The sequence below is a fragment of the Danio rerio genome, chromosome 11 (assembly GCF_049306965.1).
Source record: "Danio rerio strain Tuebingen ecotype United States chromosome 11, GRCz12tu, whole genome shotgun sequence".
Lineage (NCBI taxonomy): Eukaryota > Metazoa > Chordata > Actinopteri > Cypriniformes > Danionidae > Danio > Danio rerio.
Genome location: NC_133186.1, coordinates 5,784,775 through 5,805,505, shown reverse-complemented (window position 1 = coordinate 5,805,505; position 20,731 = coordinate 5,784,775). Strand labels below are relative to the sequence as shown.

At 36.0% G+C, this 20,731-nt stretch overlaps 1 protein-coding gene across 2 annotated transcripts in view; it reads right to left on the bottom strand.

The window, feature by feature from the left end:
- abca7 (ATP-binding cassette, sub-family A (ABC1), member 7) overlaps window positions 1-20,731 on the bottom strand; it is a 76,604-nt gene that overhangs the window by 33,012 nt on the left and 22,861 nt on the right. For both annotated transcript variants that reach the window (XM_009305796.4, XM_001920827.9), the window contains exons 12-23: window positions 13,358-13,563; window positions 13,073-13,249; window positions 12,648-12,870; window positions 9,980-10,201; window positions 6,994-7,198; window positions 5,259-5,372; window positions 4,927-5,098; window positions 4,690-4,821; window positions 2,859-2,998; window positions 2,241-2,378; window positions 1,939-2,159; window positions 48-105 (exon numbers count right to left, since the gene is read on the bottom strand). In XM_009305796.4, the coding sequence (XP_009304071.3) occupies window positions 48-105; window positions 1,939-2,159; window positions 2,241-2,378; window positions 2,859-2,998; window positions 4,690-4,821; window positions 4,927-5,098; window positions 5,259-5,372; window positions 6,994-7,198; window positions 9,980-10,201; window positions 12,648-12,870; window positions 13,073-13,249; window positions 13,358-13,563 (2,008 nt within the window). The remainder of the gene's footprint in view (window positions 1-47; window positions 106-1,938; window positions 2,160-2,240; window positions 2,379-2,858; window positions 2,999-4,689; window positions 4,822-4,926; window positions 5,099-5,258; window positions 5,373-6,993; window positions 7,199-9,979; window positions 10,202-12,647; window positions 12,871-13,072; window positions 13,250-13,357; window positions 13,564-20,731) is intronic.

Genomic DNA, 20,731 nt, shown 5'->3' with positions numbered 1-20,731 from the left:
AATAGAAACTTAAGACATGTGATGGAAACATTCCTAGCTCTACTAACCAAATCCATTCTCTTCACTGCCCAGGCCCGTGTCATCACTCACAGAGGAATCACTATCCTGAAACACAGACACCAGGTGATGTTATGCTGGAGAGCACAGTGTCTGAATAAAAGGTGGTAGGGGGATTATAAACTGATGAAAAGTAATTACACTAAATGTAAAATTAATATTTGTGGCCACTCAATAAATGTAAAAATTCTTCAATTGTAATTTTGTGTGTTAAAATGACAGCAAAGACTGCAACTGTAATCATGTTTACAGAGTGAAGAAAAGTGTTACACACATTCATTTTACAGTGTTTTCAGCATAAAAGCGCCCTATGTAACAGTAAAAGCTTCTGACAATCCCTGTACCGATTTTAACAAGCATTTTGGGAACATTCACTCATATTTTACAGAATGTATAGTTTTCCCCCAAAATAAAGATTTTAAAGTGCATCATTAAATAAAACATATTTTACTTTAAAATATTTGTATTTAGGTAGCACAATCGCCTCACAGTAAGAAGGTTGCTGGTTCAAGCCCCGGCTGAGGCATTTTCTGGAGTTTGCATGTTCTCCGCGTGTTGATGTGGGTTTCCTCCGGGTGCTCCGGTTTCCCCCACAAGTCTAAAAACGTGGTACAGGTGAATTGGGTGAGCTTAAATGACCGTAGTGTATGTGTGTGAATAATTGTGTGTGGATGTTTCCCATTGATGGGTTGCAGCTGGAAGGGCATCCGCTGCATAAAACGTGCTGGATAAGTTGGCGGTTCATTCCACTGTGGCAACTCCTGATTAATAAAGCTACATTAATGAATTAAAAGTCTTAGTTTTATACCCAGACATTAAAAAACGAATATATTTTAGAGCAGTAATCACAATACCGTGAAACTGTGATGTTTTTATTCAAGTTTATCATACCGACAGAATCTATGCCTGTTTGGTTGTGAGACGCAGTTTGGACAAAGTTGTCTGCGATTCTTCCTATTGTAAAGTCATGCAGTGAAAAACCTCCTGTCGCTGATCCATCTTGCAGTGTAAACAAAGAAGTAAGAAAGAAGTATGAAAACGCTACCCAGGATAGTCATGCAGTGTGAAAACATCTGTGACACGACAACTTTAAAAAATCGCGCAGTCTGAACTCGGCATAAGGTGGCAATTATGTGATTTTTTTGCTGTGTTTAATATGTTTGAATAGTTTACCTCAGAGCTTGAAAATAAAATAGTAAACATGAACGTCAGAACTGTGCAAACAAACAACCTCTGTCACTCAGCTTGTACTTTTAATAATGTTAATGAAGTGAATCTTTCCTTCGGCTTAGTCCTATTATTAATCTGGGGTCACCACAGTGGAATGAACCACCAACTATTCCAGCATAAGTTTTACGCAGCGGATGTGCTTCACAGTACTGGGAAACATCCATTCACACTCATACACTACGGCCAATTTAGCTTATTCAATTCACCTATGGCGCTTGTGTTTGGACTGTTGGGGGAAACCGGAGCACCCGGAGGAAACCCACGGCAACTTTAGGAGAACATGCAAACTCCACAGCCCGTTAGGACTCAAACTAGTGACCTTCTTGCTGTGAGGCAAGCCACAGTATCGCCCCTAATGAAGTGTAAAATTAACTAAATAGATTATAAAACTGTCTATGTCATTGGCGGTGCTGTGGAATATTCTGTGTAACTGAATAATAATTCTGTGTAACTGACTCTGATAATTAAAAGTTTCTGTCATGTTGCATCTGGTACAGACAGTCAAATTGCCTGTCGCTGGAATATTGTCATATTGCATGTTTTCAGTATAAAGTATTAGTATAAAGCCCTGTCTGTAAAGTGATGGACAAAAGTCAAGGTACTCAATGGGGAAATGGAGAATAGGGATGTGATTTATATGCCTCATCTTACTTTGGGACTTGCAGCTGAAGGGATTTTGCCACTGCTGGTGTTGCTGGGTGTCCTATGCATCTCTCTCTTCACCAGCGTTAGGTAGTATCCTGTACCAAGACGTGCTTTGAGGAACAGTGGCGTTCCACAGCAGCACAGTTTTCCCTGGGAAATGATTGCAATGCGATCACCGAGGAGATCAGCCTCATCCATGTAATGTGTGGACAGAATGATGGTGCGGCCTACAATGCAAACAATTTTAAGTCTGACAGTAGAAACCAGTAGATTTAAGACATTTTTCATAAGGTAAAAATTTAAAAGACCTTCACGGTATTTAAGCAAAAGGTCCCAAATCCCACGGCGTGAGTAAGGGTCCACACCAGCTGTAGGCTCATCCAAAACCACAACCTTCGACCCACCTATGAAAGCAATTGCTACCGACAGTTTCCTCTGCATGCCACCTGCCAAGAAAGACAAAATGCATTCAATTAAATTATAGAGTTTACACTTTAGAGAACACCAACATAATTCAAACCCTTGAAAGGATCTGAAATATATTTTGGACTGGACCACAAAACCTTAAGTCAACTTTTTAAAAGTGAGATTTACATCATCTGAAAGCTAAGATACAACTATTGACTGTACAACTCTTGGTTAATATGTCTAGAAGTCAAAATCATGAGAAATTCACCTTCAAATTTGTCCAAATTAAGCTCTTAGCAATGGATATTATTCATTAAAAGACAAGTTTTGATAAATTTCAGTTGTAAATGTACAAAACATCTCAATGGAACATGATCTTTACTAATATCCTAATGATTTTTGGCACACAAGAAAAATCCATAATTTTAACCCACACAATGTATTTTTGGTTTCTGTCAAAAGATATCCGTGCAACATAAGACTGCTTTTGTGCTCCAGGGTCACATTTGTCATTATACCTGAAAGGTTTTTGGTCTGCTCAAATCGTTTATGTTGCAAGCCCACATCCTCCAGAAGGGAATTCATCTCTTTGTTCACCTCCTCCAAGCTCATGCCCTTCATTCGACCATAAAACCACACATGCTCCTCCACTGTAAGACTTAAGCAACATACAAGAGAACACCATTTATTTTACATATAGAAATAAGTACAGAAAGTATGAGCTTATCTTATATGGCAACACAAAATGTACTATAACAATTACAATAAAAAAACTGCAGTGGTATCATGTAAATAATGTTGATTTTTTAATATTTATTATATCATTCATTCATTCAGTTTCCTTCAACTTAGTCCCTTAATTATTAGGGGTCGCCACAGCGGAATGAACAGCCAACTACTCCAGCATATGTTTTTACACAGTGGATCTTCCGGCCTTCCAGTACTGGGAAAACACCAATACACAGCCGGGACTCGAATCAGCGACCTTCTTGCTGTGAGGCAACAGTGAGCCACCTTGCTGCCTATATTATTCATTCATTCATTCATTCATTCATTCATTTTCTTTTCGGCTTAGTCTTTTTATTAATCTTGGGTCACCACAGCGGAATGAACCGCCAACTTATCCGGTTTATGTTTTACACAGCAGATGCCCTTCCAGCTGCAAAACATCACTGGGAAACATCCATACACACTCATTCACACACATACACTATGAAAAATTTAGCCTACCCAATTCACCTATACCGCTTGTCTTTGAACTGTGGGGGAAACCCTGGGAGCAGCCAGAGAAAACCGACCCACTGCGCCACCGTGTTGCCCAATATATTATATTATATTATATTATATTATATTATATTATATTATATTATATTATATTATATTATATTATATTATATTATATTATATTATATTACATTATATGTTATTATATTATATTACATTATATGTTATTATATTATATTATATTATATGTTATTATATTATATTATATTATATTATATTATATTATATTATATTATATTATATGTTATTATATTATATCATATTATATTATATTATATGTTATTATATTATATTATATTATATTATATGTTATTATATTATATTATATTATGTTATATTATATTATATTATATTATATGTTATTATATTATATTATGTTATATTATATTATATTATATTTTATATTATATTATATTATATGTTATTATATATTATATTATATTATATGTTATTATATTATATAATATTATATTATATTATAATATATTATATTATATGTTATTATATTATATTATATTATATTATATGTTATTATATTATATTATATTATATTATATGTTATTATATTATATTATGTTATATTATATTATATTATATGTTATTATATTATATTATGTTATATTATATTATATTATATTTTATATTATATTATATTATATGTTATTATATATTATATTATATTATATTATATGTTATTATATTATATAATATTATATTATAATATATTATATTATATGTTATTATATTATATTATATTATATTATTTTATATTATATTATATGTTATTATATTATATGTTATTATATTATATTATATGTTATTATATTATATTAAATTATTTTATATTATATTATATGTTATTATATTATATTATATTATATTATATTATATTATATTATATTATATTATATTATATTATATTATATTATATTATATTATATTATCAGTAAAGGTATAAGATATAACACTGCCAACATCAGTGGTTCTCTAAGCCAAATTCCCAAAGTACATGTTAAATTATCATGATACCACTTTCTTTGCTTTTTAAGTCCACTGGTGCCCTACATGTCAAAGAGGACATTGTGCTGGGGACAAACACCCAGAGTCCTGCGGATGATGTCCATATCTGAGCGAATGTCCATTCCCTTCACGTATATGGTACCAGCGGTAGGAGGAAACAATCCTGTTAGAATGGACCTGTGAGTCAAATCATAAAGTATTGAATGAGTTGCAGTAGTTAAAGCTTGACAAAAACAAATGAAATAATATATATTTGCTATGCTTCATTTTTTTAGCTCTCACATTGTGGTTGTCTTGCCAGCTCCATTGTGACCCAGAAAAGATGTTATTTGGCCCTCGTAGAACTTTATGTTAAGATGATTAACAGCAAGCTTGGCCCCCTTTTTATAAATCTTGACTAAGTTTCTTATAGAAACTCCCAGAATGAGATTTGTTGGCTCAGCTTCAATCCGGGCTGCAAATAGGGATTGGAATTATTGTAAATATTAAATCAAAAACATGATGCACAAATCTAATCACCCAACAGCATTAATTCAAATATTCTGAGCAAAAACACACACTTAAAACTTCTGTATAACAAACACAGGGGGATTTTCGCAGTTTGATGCCCTTACCATCTTGTTCCTCTCTAGGTGCTGGAGGAATGGGTAATCCCAACTCTAAGGGAACCCCACCCCAGTAATTCAGCTGGAAGATAAAATACCAAGGTCTGGGAATGCCATACTGCCCTGGAATACAATATTATTGCACAGTTTTTACACACAGGCTAATTCAACCATGGTAACAGGCATGAACATCAGCAGCGTGTTAAAAAAGTGTTGAACACATCACCATTTTTCTCAGAAAACATATTTCTATAGGTTCTGTTGACTTCATTCATACAAAGAAAAGAATCAACTAATTTCTTTGTTTGTAATTTGTTTAGAAATTAAGGTATGTGTAAAAGTATCGAACACATGATGAAACCAGGAGTAAAATAGGCAGTGAAAGCCCAGACAGCAGCTGGAATTGCTGAGTGGATATTCAGCCCCTCATCAGAAGCGAATGGACATGTTCAGCAACAATACTCAGGTAGGCTGTGGTGTTGACATGATGCTCAATTGGAATTAATGGGCCTAAAGCAGTGTTTCTCAACTGGTGGGTCGTGACCCAAAAGTGGGTCGCGGGAACATTTTCAGTGGGTCGCGGAGTGTGTAGTCAAAAAGACAACTAAAATTAAATTTTTTACTTTTTTTGCTTATATCAGACTTTTATTTTGAAATCCGTGTGTGACAACTGAACTTTACTATAATTTGATGCATTTTGTTAAATGACAGCAATAAAGTATTGTTTATTTGTAAGCCTTAGTGATTTTCTTATGATTTATCTGTCACTACGTGTGCATGTTAACAAATAAATACAAATGAATTATAATTCCTAAAATTATATTATAGTTCCTAAAAATTTAGGTCGCTGATGACTATGGACCTGATGACTAAATACAAATGTGGGTCCCATGGCCAAACTAGTTGAGAACCACTGGCCTAAAGTGTGCCAAGAAAATATCCGCCGCACTATTACACCACCACAACCAGCCTGAACCATTAGGGAGGATGGATGCATGCTTTTATGTTATTAATGCCAAATTCTGACCCTATCATCCGATTGTCACAGCAGAAATCGAGACTCATTAGACCAGGCAATGTTTTTCCAATCTTCTATTGTCCAATTTTGGTGAGCCTGTGTGAATTGAAGCCTCAGTTCTTAGCTGACCGTAGTGGCACATGGTGTGGTCTTCTGCTTCTGTAGCCTATCCGCAACAAGATTCTTGTTTTGTGTGTTCAGAGATGCTCTTCTGCATATCTCGGTTGTAATGAGTGGCCATTCTCCTCTGACCTCTGGCATCAACAAGGCATTTGCGTTGAAAATCCCAGTAGATCAGCAGTTTCTGAAATACTCAGACCAGCCTGTCTGGCACTAACGACCATGCCATGTTCAAATTCACTTAAACCCCCTTTCTTCCCCAATCTGATGCTCGGTTTGATCTGCAGCAGACTGTCTTGACCATGTCTACATGCCATCTGATTGGCTGATTAAAAAAATTTGCGTTAACAAGCAGTTGGACAGGTGTACCTTAAAAAACGGCCGGTGAGTGTATTTGTATATTTAAAAAAAATCACAATATTAGTGTTTTACATTAGAGCATTAGAGCACTACTTCTTTCCAAAACACAAACATAATCCTACCAACACAAATCCCTTGTTCACAGCAATTGATGAATCCCCAAAATCCACATTAAGAGATCAAAAAGAGACACAGTTGGAATTATATATGTCTGACTTTGCAATTTGTCACAGGAGGATGCGTTACCTGGAAAGACAGCTTCAATGTACCAAGTGGCCAGTGCATAGATTAGAGCATCTGCATACAGCATCATGATGGAGGTGTTGAAGCTGTAGGTGTCTCCCTCCATGGGGCTGGATTTCAAGTTAAACCACTGGATCCCCACACCCTGCTCTTCATACTGAGAGAAATACTCACAGCCAAAACCAAAGGCCACAGGAGACAGGAAGCTCTACGAGAAAACAAGCCTTTCATTTAGACAAATGTATTGCAGGATTAATTCAGATAGTGATTTTATGTTTTCACATCCTAACACTCTTCACATCTCTTATGCTGTGTTCATACCAGACGCGGAACGCACGGATAAATCGCGCTATTTGCGCGTAAATAGTCGGGTGAACATTTGAGGTTACTCGCTTCATTTACGCGCCAAACCCCGCTTCATTCGCGTGTCAAATTTACTTCAAAACAGACGCGGATTCGCGTGATGGGCAGGGCTTCTGTCTGCTATGTGACTCTAGCTTCATAGCTAAAGGGCTAACATGGATTTTATGAAGAAAATAACAGTGTTTATGTGCTTTAGGAAGGATGATAAACAGCGTCAATATGTTTAGAGCTGTGTTTGAGTCCACTACATCCTTTCAGAGGTGCATCCAGCTCTTTAAGCTCATAGACTCCTCCAGATACTGAACCTGGCTGATGGAGGTTTTCAGCGGTGCTTCTGACTGAGCCCAGCCCCGTTTGATGACCTTCTTGTCGGTGTCTGCTGGGGGATTTATACCTGGGACACTGACAACAGGCGATACATCACAATCACGCCCCCACAAGAGCAAGCTCCTGATTGGTTAACGCGGCGCGAATGTCCGCTGAAGTTCAGATTTTCGAACGCGAGCGAAACGCGCATCAAACGTGCAAAACGCTCAATTCGCGCCACGCCATTCGCGGTATGCGCACTGCGCAATTCTCGTCATTCGCGCCGCGCCATTTACACGTATCGCGAACGCAGCATTACAGTTGAAGTCACAATTATTATCCCTCCAGTGTTTTTTTTTTTTTCTTTTTCAAATATTTGCCAAATTATGTTTAACAGAGCATGGCAGTTTTCACAGTAATGTTTTTTCTCGGATTAAAGTTTTATTTCGGGTAAAATAAAAGCAGTTTTTAATAGTTCTAAACCATTTTAAGGTCAATATTTTGAGCTCCACTAAGCAAATTTTTTTTGATTGTCTACAGAACAAACCATCCTTAAGCTGCGGTCACACTGGACTTTTCTCCCCATAGACTTCCATTCATACGCACGTGATCGCGTCAGAGCGGAAATGCAAGGTCATGCGGCAGGTTTGGCAGTTCGCTGCATTGGAATGTTTAATCTTGGTGAACTCTGACCTGCAAAATCACATCATATGATTGCGTGAGACCAATTGAGGATCAAAACATGACCTCCCTAAACAGAAATTTAAAACATGGACCAATCGTTCGCTTTTTTTGATGTGTAATCATCTTGTTTAATCCTGCTTCTTTTCGCAGCACTGTACGACAGAATTTTGCAAGCTCAAACTCTAGTGTGACTGCGGCATCATACAATGACTTGCCTAATTAACCCAATTAAGTCTTTAAAAGTCCCATGAAGTGCTTTTAAATATACATTTTTATTCTACATTTCACGTAATCTCAACCGAAACATGATGAGAAGGTGGAACAATGTAGCTCCTCCCCTTTTAAAAAAAAAGCCAATAGTGTTTTGTTTTGAGCTGATGGTTGAACTCAAGTGCATTAAAATGAAAAGCAAATGAGAAGCGTCTTGAAGGGGGCGGCCCATGTCAGATACTAGAGAGCATTTGATTTGTTATGATGTGATGATAGTCTGTAGTGTGAGACAAAGACTATATGATACACAAGACGTGTCACTCGTACACTTTTGAATGGGAAAAAGTGAATCTGTCAATATGGCGAATGAAGCCCCGCCTTCTAGCATAGGAGCCAATCAGCAATCACTTTAGAATGATAATTCTTCGGGGGAGGGGCTCGGACCAGACTTAAGTTTCTGCAGATTTTTTGTTATATGAACATTTAGAAATGAAACTAAATAGTTGCTGTTTAATTTTATTGGTTATTCGTAACATGAAATGTAATTGTAAACTTGGCAAGTAGTTTTTGAATGGGGAATTTGATGTTTCCTCATTCAAACCAAAGAGCTTTGAATGACCAAGAGGCAACACTCAATAGAACCATTGGATCTTTCACGATGGCAAGCAGCTGCTTTGTTATTTATTTATTTATTTAAAAAGCGCATTAAGGCTGAGATACAACCCAAAAGACGACAATACAACATTACTATCACAATCATCAGTACTTTTAATAGTTTATTTACTGACTTATAATATGCTGTTGTTCTATTGGAATTTTCATTTCAAAATGGCCACCATGCCATCTAGTGGCTGTTTCCCAAATCACACTAGAGTGTCGCCTCTTGGTGATCCTATGCTCTTTGTTTAAACCTAATGCCTTAGCATACTGCCCGAGAAATGTTTCAAAGATGGCCGCCGAGTGAAATGAATTGCCTTAAAGGGACTTTGTGTGAGGTGACATGAATATAACAGTTGATCCATTTGGCCGGAAGTGCCAAATTACAAGCTTTACATGTTTTACATCTTCTAAATGCAAATTTTGTCACTGTTTTGGGGCACATTAGCTCATAGATATCCTAAAAAACAAATACTACTGATAATAACATCTAAAAAACTTTATTTTAATTCCATGGGACCTTTAAATGTAACTTTAAGCTGAATACTAGTATCTAGTACCTAGTCAAATAATCTGTACTGTCATCATGGCAAAGATAAAAGAACTGAAGTGATTAGAAATTAATTTTTAAAACTATTATGTTTAGAAATGTGTTGAAAAAATTGGTAAAAAAAATATACAGATGGGCTAATAATTCAAGAGGGCTAATAATTCTGACTTCAACTATATATGATCTGTGGAGTCAAGCCGGCAGAGGAAAAAATCTCACCGCTAAGATCCTGTGTGTGCTGGTCAGATATTCCCTCCAGGCTACACACAGCACATACGGCAGGTAAAGTGTGAAGTAAATAAGTCCTCCGCACGCTGCTGCCAGGTTAGCGCGTGAGAAGAACGTGCTGATGAGGAAGCAAAGCATGATGGTGGCTGTAGCAAACGCAGCCAGGAAGAAGAACACAACAGCCGGGTCACTGTAGGGTAAAATATCTCCCCACTGCAAGAGACAGCAGAGAGACACAAAGCTTAATACATATTTTAACAATTTTAAGAAACATTTAAGAGGAACTATAAACCTTTTCCAAGCATTTTTAAAACACTTACCAGATGCATTTTAAAAATGTTTCCGCCATTTTACAAGTGTGACAAATTACATATTTGCATACATTCATTCATTCATTTTCCTTCGGCTAGGTCTCCTTATTAATCAGGGTTCGCCACAGCGGAATGAACCGCCAACTTATCCAGCATATGTTTTACACAGCGGATGCCCTTCCAGCTGCAACCCAGTACTGGGAAACATCCATACACACTCATTCACACTCATAAACTACGACCAATTTAGTTTATTCAATTCACCTATAGTGCATGTCTTTAGACTGTGGGGGAAACCGGAGCACCCAAAGGAAACCCACACCAACACGGGGAGAACATGCAAACTCCACACAGAAATGCCAACTGGCCCAGCCGGGAGTCGAACCAGCATATATATATATCAGTGCTTTCAATCGATTAAAAAAAATTAACTAATTAATCGCACTTTAAAAAAAAAAAGAATCACGATTAATCGCATTTAAAAGACTGAAACTTGTAATTTTGGCTATTTTAACGTAAAATTAATGTAAACGCAAGACAAATACTATTTAAATTCAAAATAAAATTTATTATTAGAATTTTTTTTAAACTTGTAACACAGATTTCGTTATGTAAACAACATACCCACAATAAACCATCAAGATCCTGGCTTGACAGCCATATTTATTACAGAAATAAAAGCACAGGCATGTTAATGCCATTTGAATTTCAAAACAATCAACGCCAATAAAGAAAACATTGATTTCCATGTTGGATTCTAAGTGGACTGCAAAAAAATGCCAAATACAAGTATTACAGATATTGAAAATAATAATAATAATAATAATAATAATGATAATAATAATAATAATAATAATAATAATAATAATAATAATAAAGTATTGAATACAAACAATTGTACTAATTGCAGGGCTGGACTGGGACAAAATAATCAGCCCTGGCATTTTGGGCCAGAGCGCCCACTACATCAATCAAAATGCTCCCCATCACCCCATGCCCTTGAATATGTTTACCAACTCCCATTCTATAAAAGCACAAAAGCCATATATAGGACATGACAAGAGTTGACAAATTAAAATCTTTATTTATTTATTTATTATTATTATTATAAAATTACAATCCACACTGGAAATGTGTGTGCCTGTGTGTTTTGAGGGAGTCTAATAAATGATGAACATGACAAAAACTGCCTGCTGACGCACACAGTTTATTGTTTATTAATGAAATAAAGATAAATATTAAAAGCAATGTATCAGAGACCCTTAAAAAATGTTTAACTTAACAATGAAACATCAAATGATGCTAAAAGATTTTACATTGTCAATCAAATGAAAGATGCAACAAATAATTGTTTGGGCCCGAACTACAAAACTAAATGTAAAGAAAAGTTACTTAAGTTGCACACTAGTTTGGTCATGTATTAATATCATAATAACCATATTGTTTAAATATTATTGTCACTTTAAGCCTACATCATGCTGATGATCAAAAACACAACTCATGATATCTCATGTGCTTTTCTTCTGACCGAGTGCATCTTAAAATGCATGACTGACACTCCTCATAGAGCTTGAGAAGCAGACATTCTTAAAAATTTGTAAAATAAAGACCTGCAGGTTGAGGAAACAGCATAGAAGGAAGTTGCCACGGGCCGTGATGCAGATTAAAATTAAAAAAAAAAGTATATTTATATGGACAGATGGGTAACTAGATAGAATAGACAGGAATATATTGATCTGTGCTCCGCTGCACGCTGCTGAGTGCAGACGCAAGAGGCAAAAGCCTGCTCTCCGCTTCTGCTCTCCCCCGCGTGAGAAACAGGCTATTTTGACAAATCCCAACATGGAAGTTTGTGATTGGGTCAGCCCAATGTCAATAAAGAAAAGAACCAATGGGCTGCAGATTATGTCACATGGCCGCTCTGTCCGGAAAAGAAACATCTTACTTTCAGAGCGTGACAGCTTGTCAATCACTTAAGGAGAAAAACATGACAGTCTGCTAACTGTTTTATGGGCCGATCAGATCATAAGAAGATGATCAGCCCGGCCCAAAAAGTACGTCGACTCTGCGGGAAACTGCCCGGACTGCTCGTGGCCACAACAGGAAAAAAAAACTGCAACTGCGTTAATTGCGTTAATTTTTTCAAATTAATCGCATGCGTTAACACGTTGATTTTGACACCACTAATATATATATATATATATATATATATATATATATATATATATATATATATATATATATATATATATATATATATATATATATATATAAAAGCTTAAAGTGGTGTAACCATAAAACTCACTTGGGGCTCTGCAGAGCTGTAACTTTGTTTTTACATAGCTCACCTTAAGGGCGGCGATAAGGAGTGCAGCACTAAACAGGAAGGGCAGGTAACTGCTGATGAACCAGCTGAACCACAGCATCCCTGAGCCCAGACCCATGATGCGCATGGTCTCCTTCAGACGAGCCTCTTTCTCATAGACAACACCCTTGATGATCATGGCCACAGAATAGATCCACGCCAGTGTCATAAACAGAGGCAGAGAACGATTCAGCACACGGATAAATCTAACAAAAGAGGGGAAAAAAGGTTAATGGCTTGTGGTAAAGAAAAAGAACAAATATTGTACACTTTTTTTTGGTTTGCTTTATCACATTCTACATACATGCATTCGTTACAAATCAAACTTTTAAAAAAGTTGAATTCATTGTTAAGTCATGGATGTACATTGTGAAATAATGTGTTGTCAAACAGAAGAGAGAAACTCACACATCATCAACAAAACAGGGGTAAGGCATCTGCTGCACATATATTCCCGTTTTGGCCTCTTTACCAGTGAGCAAGCGTGTCACGGCTCTCTCAACTAAATCCTGTACATAAACAAAACCACCCCAAACATAGCGCATGTCACTGAACGGTTCGGCAGCCGGGCCTGGGTCCCAAAATCTGTCACATAATAAAACATAACATCAGCTTTATTAAACAAATGACCACGAAAGCACTACATAATGATAATTTTCTGTAAGTTTAAGTGTGTGTGACATTTCAATATACTTGTCTTTGATCTTGTTTGTGCGGGTGACATCATCTATGTCCATGCGGATCTTGTACTTGACATGTGGAGGCAGTACGGATGATGAAGAGTTCGGGAGGAGAAAGACGATTCCAGCCCAGAACTGACGATCTTCCAGCAACTCCAGAGCTCGTTCTACCATCTCACCCTCTGTGGTCAGACCCTCCAATTTATTCAAAGAAAAGCACTGGAATAATGAAGATATACAGACAATGATCAATACAAAAGACCTGTTTCAAATGCAAGTTAGGACGACTATATGACAATAAGTTTATGCGTCTCTTGATGCGGATGCTTTCCCTGTGTTCTACACCTCAAATAACAAACTGGCAAAAGATATGTGAACGTTTCATATTACTTACACAGGCTTATAAGCCGAATATATATGAAAGGCACTTGTCAGATTTTGTTTTAGAGAGCAGGCGTGAGGTTCAGCTGTGTCCTCTGTGTCATTTTCTGTCTGATTCAGGCCCAAACTGATACGGCTAACAGCTACTCTGACTGAAAGTATTTATACAGAGCAAAAGCGCGTGCTAGTAGAGGCGTGACACTTTTCCTAGTGACATGGAGCGGATCTGCAAATCACAGCACATTATGTTAGCTGACCAATCAGAGTCTCTTGAAGGCGGGCTTTCGGAGGAACTAGGAAATAGGATAGCTGTTTTCATGGTAGCTTTATATAATCAAAACTAGATTATTAAAGTTCGTCGAGACAAACTTTAGGCTGGCTTGAGAAAGCTTTAATTTTTTAAGTTTTAAAGCAGTTTTAAGTTAGAAGTAGCTTAAAGTTTTAAAGCAGTTTTAAGTTTAAAGTAGCTTAAAATGTTGAAGCAGTTTTAAGTTTAAAGTAGCTTGAAGTTTAGCATGATTCTAACATGAATTATCATGTTGTTAGCATGATTCTAGCATGAATTAGCATGTTAATAGCATGATTCTAGCATGAATTAGCATGTTACTAGCATGATTCTAGAATCAATTAGCATGTAATTAGCATGAATTAGCATGATTTTAGCATAAATTAGCATGCTAATAGCATGATTCTAGCATGAATTAGAATGTTACTAGCATGATTCTACCGTCAATTAGCATGTTACTAGCATGATTGTAGCATGAATTAGCATGCTACTAGCATGATTCTAGCATCAATTAGCATGCATTAGCATGATTTTAGCATGAATTAGCATGTTACTAACATAATTCTAGCATGAATTAGCATGTTACTAGCATGATTCTAGCGTCAATTAGCATGTTACTAGCATGATTCTAGCGTCAATTAGCATGTTACTAGCATGATTCTAGCATGAATTAGCATGTTACTAGCATAATTCTAGCATGAATTAGCATGTTACTAGCATGATTCTAGATTCAATTAGCATGTTATTAGCATGAATAAGCATGATTTAAGCATGTTACTAGCATGATTCTAGCATGATTTAGCATGTTGTTAGCATGATTCTAGCATGAATTAGCATGTTACTAGCATGATTCTAGCATGAATTAGCATGTTACTAGCATGATTCTAGCATGAATTAGCATGTTGTTAGCATGATTCTAGCATGATTTAGCATGTTGTTAGCATGATTCTAGCATGAATTAGCATGTTACTAGCATGATTATAGCATGAATTAGCATGTTACTAGCATGATTCCAGCATGAATTAGCATGTTGTTAGCATAATTCTAGCATGAATTAACATATGACTAGCATGATTCTAGCATGAATTAGCATGTAACTAGCATGATTCTAGCATGAATTAGCATGTTGTTAGCATGATTCTAGCATGAATTAGCATGTTACTAGCATAATTCTAGCATGATTTTGTATGTTGTTAGCATGATTCTAGCATGAATTAGCATGTTACTAGCATGATTCTAGCATGAATTAGCATGTTGTTAGCATGATTCTAGCATGAATTAGCATGCTACTAGCATGATTCTAGCATGAATTAGCATGTTGTTAGCATGATTCTAGCATGAATTAGCATGTGACTAGCATGATTCTAGCATGAATTAGCATGTTGTTAACATGATTCTAGCATGAATTAGCATGTTGTTAGCATGATAGATAGATAGATAGATAGATAGATAGATAGATAGATAGATAGATAGATAGATAGATAGATAGATAGATAGATAGATAGATAGATAGATAGATAGATAGATAGATAGATAGATTAGCAGTTTATAGATAGATAGATAGATAGATAGATAGATAGATAGATAGATAGATAGATAGATAGATAGATAGATAGATAGATAGATAGATAGATAGATAGATAGATAGATAGATTAAAACAGTTTATAGATAGATAGATAGATAGATAGATAGATAGATAGATAGATAGATAGATAGATAGATAGATAGATAGATAGATAGATAGATAGATAGATAGATAGATAGATAGATAGATAGATAGATAAAAACAGTTGATAGATAGATAGATAGATAGATAGATAGATAGATAGATAGATAGATAGATAGATAGATAGATAGATAGATAGATAGATAGATAGATAGATAGATAGATAGATAGATAGATAGATAGATAGATAGATTAAAACAGTTTATAGATAGATAGATAGATAGATAGATAGATAGATAGATAGATAGATAGATAGATAGATAGATAGATAGATAGATAGATAGATAGATAGATAGATAGATAGATGAATAGATAGATAGATAGATAGATAGATAGATAGATAGATAGATAGATAGATAGATAGATAGATAGATAGATAGATAGATAGATAGATAGATAAAAACAGTTGATAGATAGATAGATAGATAGATAGATAGATAGATAGATAGATAGATAGATAGATAGATAGATAGATAGATAGATAGATAGATAGATAGATAGATAGATAGATAGATAGATTAAAACAGTTGATAGATAGATAGATAGATAGATAGATAGATAGATAGATAGATAGATAGATAGATAGATAGATAGATAGATAGATAGATAGATAGATAGATAGATAGATAGATAGATAGATAGATAGATAGATTAAAACAGTTTATAGATAGATAGATAGATAGATAGATAGATAGATAGATTGATAGATAGATAGATAGATAGATAGATAGATAGATAGATAGATAGATAGATAGATAGATAGATAGATAGATAGATAGATAGATAAAAACAGTTGATAGATAGATAGATAGATAGATAGATAGATAGATAGATAGATAGATAGATAGATAGATAGATAGATAGATAGATAGATAGATAGATAGATAGATAGATAGATAGATAGATAAAAACAGTTGATAGATAGATAGATAGATAGATAGATAGATAGATAGATAGATAGATAGATAGATAGATAGATAGATAGATAGATAGATAGATAGATAGATAGATAGATAGATAGATAGATAGATAGATGAATAGATAGATAGATAGATAGATAGATAGATAGATAGATAGATAGATAGATAGATAGATAGATAGATAGATAGATAGATAGATAGATAGATAGATAGATAGATAGATAGATAAAAACAGTTGATAGATAGATAGATAGATAGATAGATAGATAGATAGATAGATAGATAGATAGATAGATAGATAGATAGATAGATAGATAGATAGATAGATAGATAGATAGATAGATAGATAGATAGATTAAAACAGTTTATAGATAGATAGATAGATAGATAGATAGATAGATAGATAGATAGATAGATAGATAGATAGATAGATAGATAGATAGATAGATAGATAGATAGATAGATAGATAGATAGATAGATAGATTAAAACAGTTTATAGATAGATAGATAGATAGATAGATAGATAGATAGATAGATAGATAGATAGATAGATAGATAGATAGATAGATAGATAGATAGATAGATAGATAGATAGATAGATAGATAGATAGATTAAAGCAGTTTATAGATAGATAGATAGATAGATAGATAGATAGATAGATAGATAGATAGATAGATAGATAGATAGATAGATAGATAGATAGATAGATAGATAGATAGATAGATAAAAGCAGTTTGAAAAAGGATAGATAGATAGTTTTGAGGTCACAAAGTTAGATCTATTGTTAAGTCAATGACAGTCTTTTGCAGTAAAAGTCTATGGGACAGTTGTTGCTAGGGTGCAGTATCTGGTAGTTAGGGTGTGGCTAGAAAGTTAAAAGCCCATCAGTTATTGGCAGTTAGGTAGTCTGAGTTAAATGAGCTCAGTCATTAGTCAGTATGACAGTGTGATGCAGAGTTATGAGCTCACAAAGTTTGATCCCATGTTAAGTCAATGAGAGTCTTTTGAATGGAAGTCTATGGGACAGTTTCTAGGGTCCAAAAGTGGTTGCTAGGGCGTGGCCAGAAAGTTAAAAGCTCATCAGTTATTGGCAGTTAGGTAGTCTGAGTTAAATGAGCCCAGTTAGAAGTCTGTGTGACAGTCTGATGCAGAGTTATGAGCTCACAAAGTTTAGTCCAATGTTAAGTCTATGGGATTTTTCCGACGGTCCCGGGACGTTTTTCGGAAAATCGAAAGTCGGATCAGTCGGAAAAGATATGGCATACCGAGTCAGAATAGTTTGGAGGTCTGGTGTGAGTTTGGTGGTCATAGCTCGAAAGCTCTAGGAGGAGATAGATTTTGAATTTTAGTCTCAGAAGAAGAAGAAGAAGAACTAGACAGTAAAGTTCGTCGAGACAAACTTTGAGGCTGGCTTGACAAAGCCTGTTGGTAATAGTTTATTTAGTTTAAAAACAGTTTGAAAAAGTATAAGTAGCATGTTATTAGCATGATTCTAGCATGAATTAGCATGATTCTAGCATGGATTAGCATGTTATTAGCATGAGTGTAGTAAAAATTAGCATGTTATTAGCATGATTCTAGTATGAATTAGCATGTTATTAGCATGATTCTAGCATGAATAGGCATGTTACCAGCATGATTCTAGAATAAATTAGCATGTCACTAGCATGATTCTAGTATGAATTAGCATGCTACTAGCATGATTCTAGCATGAATTAGCATGTTACTAGTATGATTCTAGCATGAATTAGCATGTTACTGGCATGATTCTAGCATGCATTAGCATGTTACTAGCATGATTCTAGTATGAATTAGCCTGTTACTAGCATGATTCTAGTTTGAAATAGCATGATTCTAGTGTGAATTAGCATGTTATTAGCATGATTCTAGCATGAATTAACATGTTATTAGCATGGTTATAGTATGAATTAACATGTTACTAGCATGATTCTAGCGTGAATTAGCATGTTATTAGCATGATTCTAGCATGCATTAGCATGTTACTAGCATGATTCTAGTATGAATTAGCATGTTACTAGCATGATTCTAGTATAAATTAGCATGTTACTATCATGATTCTAGCATGAATTAGCATGTTACTAGCATGATTCTAGCAAGAATTAGCATGTTATTAGCAGGATTCTATTATAAATTAGCATGTTATGAGCATGATTGTAGTATGAATTAGCATGTTACTAGCATGATTCTAGTATGAATTAGCATGTCACATAGCATTCTTAGGTGGTTGCTAGGGTATTCTGAGTGGTTACTAAGTCGTTGCTAGGCAGTTGTTAGGGTGTCCTGAGTGGTTGCTAGGTGGTTGCTAGGGTGTTGCTAGGTGGTTGCTATGGTGTTCTGAGTGGTTGCTAGGAGGTTGCTAAGGTCTTGCTAGGCGGTTGCTAGGGTGTTCTGTGTGGTTGCTAATATGTTGCTAGGTGGTTGCTAGGGTGTTCTGAGTGGTTGCTAAGGTGTTGCTAGGCGGTTGCTAGGGTGTTCTAAGTGGTTGCTAGGTTGTTGCTAAGGTGTTGCTAGGTGGTTGCTAGGGTGTTCTGAGTGGTTGCTAGGTGGTTGCTAAGGTGTTTCTAGGTGGTTGCTAAGGAGTCCTAAGTGGTTGCTAGGCGGTTGCTAAGGTGTTGCTAGGTGGTTGCTAGGGTATTCTGAGTGGTTGCTAAGGCGTTGCTAGGCGGTTGCTAGGGTGTCCTGAGTGGTTGCTAGGTGGTTGCTAAGGTGTTGCTAGGTGGTTTCTAGGGTGTCCTGAGTGGTTGCTTGGTGGTTGCTAAGGCATTGCTAGGCGGTTGCTAGGGTGTTCTGACTGGTTGCTAGGTGGTTGCTAAGGTGTTGCTAGGCGGTTGCTAAGGTGTCCCAAGTGGTTGCTAGGTGGTTGCTAAGGTGTTGCTATGTGGTTGCTAGGGTATTCTGAGTGGTTGCTAAGGCGTTGCTAGGTGGTTGCTAGGGTGTCCCGAGTGGTCGCTAGGCCCTTACTAAGGCATTACTAGGACGTTGCTAGGTGGTTGCTAGGCGGTTGCTAGGGTAATTTGGGTGGTTGCTAGGCAGTTGCTAGGGTACCCTGGGTGGTTACTAGGCAAGCCTCACATACATGCTTGATAAAACATTTATACTTAGTAAGCATGTCTAGCAAGTTACAGTACTTGGCTAGTCAATATTAGCATGTAGCTAATCACTGCTAGCATGTGTAGCATATAGGAAGTTCCGTTTGCTAGCATGAGTCGAACGAGCCAATTTCCAAGTCTCTACGATGTTCTGATGCTGAGATATAGCTGTTGATGAATGGTTGCTAGGGTACTCTGTTTTGTTGCTATGGGCGAGGTTACAGAGTGCACTTGAATGTGGTTGGCTGTCTAAGTCAAATGAACCAACCCCCATGTCTCTATGACACTGCTATGCAAAGATATGCATCTTGGCCTATTTTAATGGAAGTCTATGGAATCAATTTGGGGGCGTGGCTTGTGAGCTTCATTATCATATTGAGATGCTCATTGGTTGTCTGAGTCAGATGAGCCATCCCCCAAGTCAATAGGACACTGCTAAGCAAAGATATGCATGTAGGCCAGTTATTAACATGAGTCTAGTATGAATTAGCATGTTACAAGCATGATTCTTGTACAAATTAGCATGTCATTAGCATGTTTCCAGTATGAGCTAGCATGTCATTAGCATGATTAGCATATGAGTAGCATGTTGCTAGCATGATTGGCATGTCATTAGTATGTTAGAATTATAAGCATTTGAAAGCACAGCTAATTACAGTCTATAGGACAGTTGCTAGGGTGCAGTATGTGGTAGTTAGGGGTGTGGCTAGAAAGTTAAAAGGCCATCACTGATTGGCTGCTGGCTAGACTGAGTTAAATGAGCTTAGCTATTAGTCTCTATGACAGTCTGATGCAGAGTTATGAGCTCACAAAGTTAGATCCCATGTTAAGTCAATGAGAGTCTTTTGTAATGGAAGTCTACGGGACAGTTGCTAGGGTGCAGTATGTGGTAGTTAGGGGTGTGGCTAGAAAGTTAAAAGCTCATCAGTTATTGGCAGTTTGGTAGTCTGAGTTAAATGAG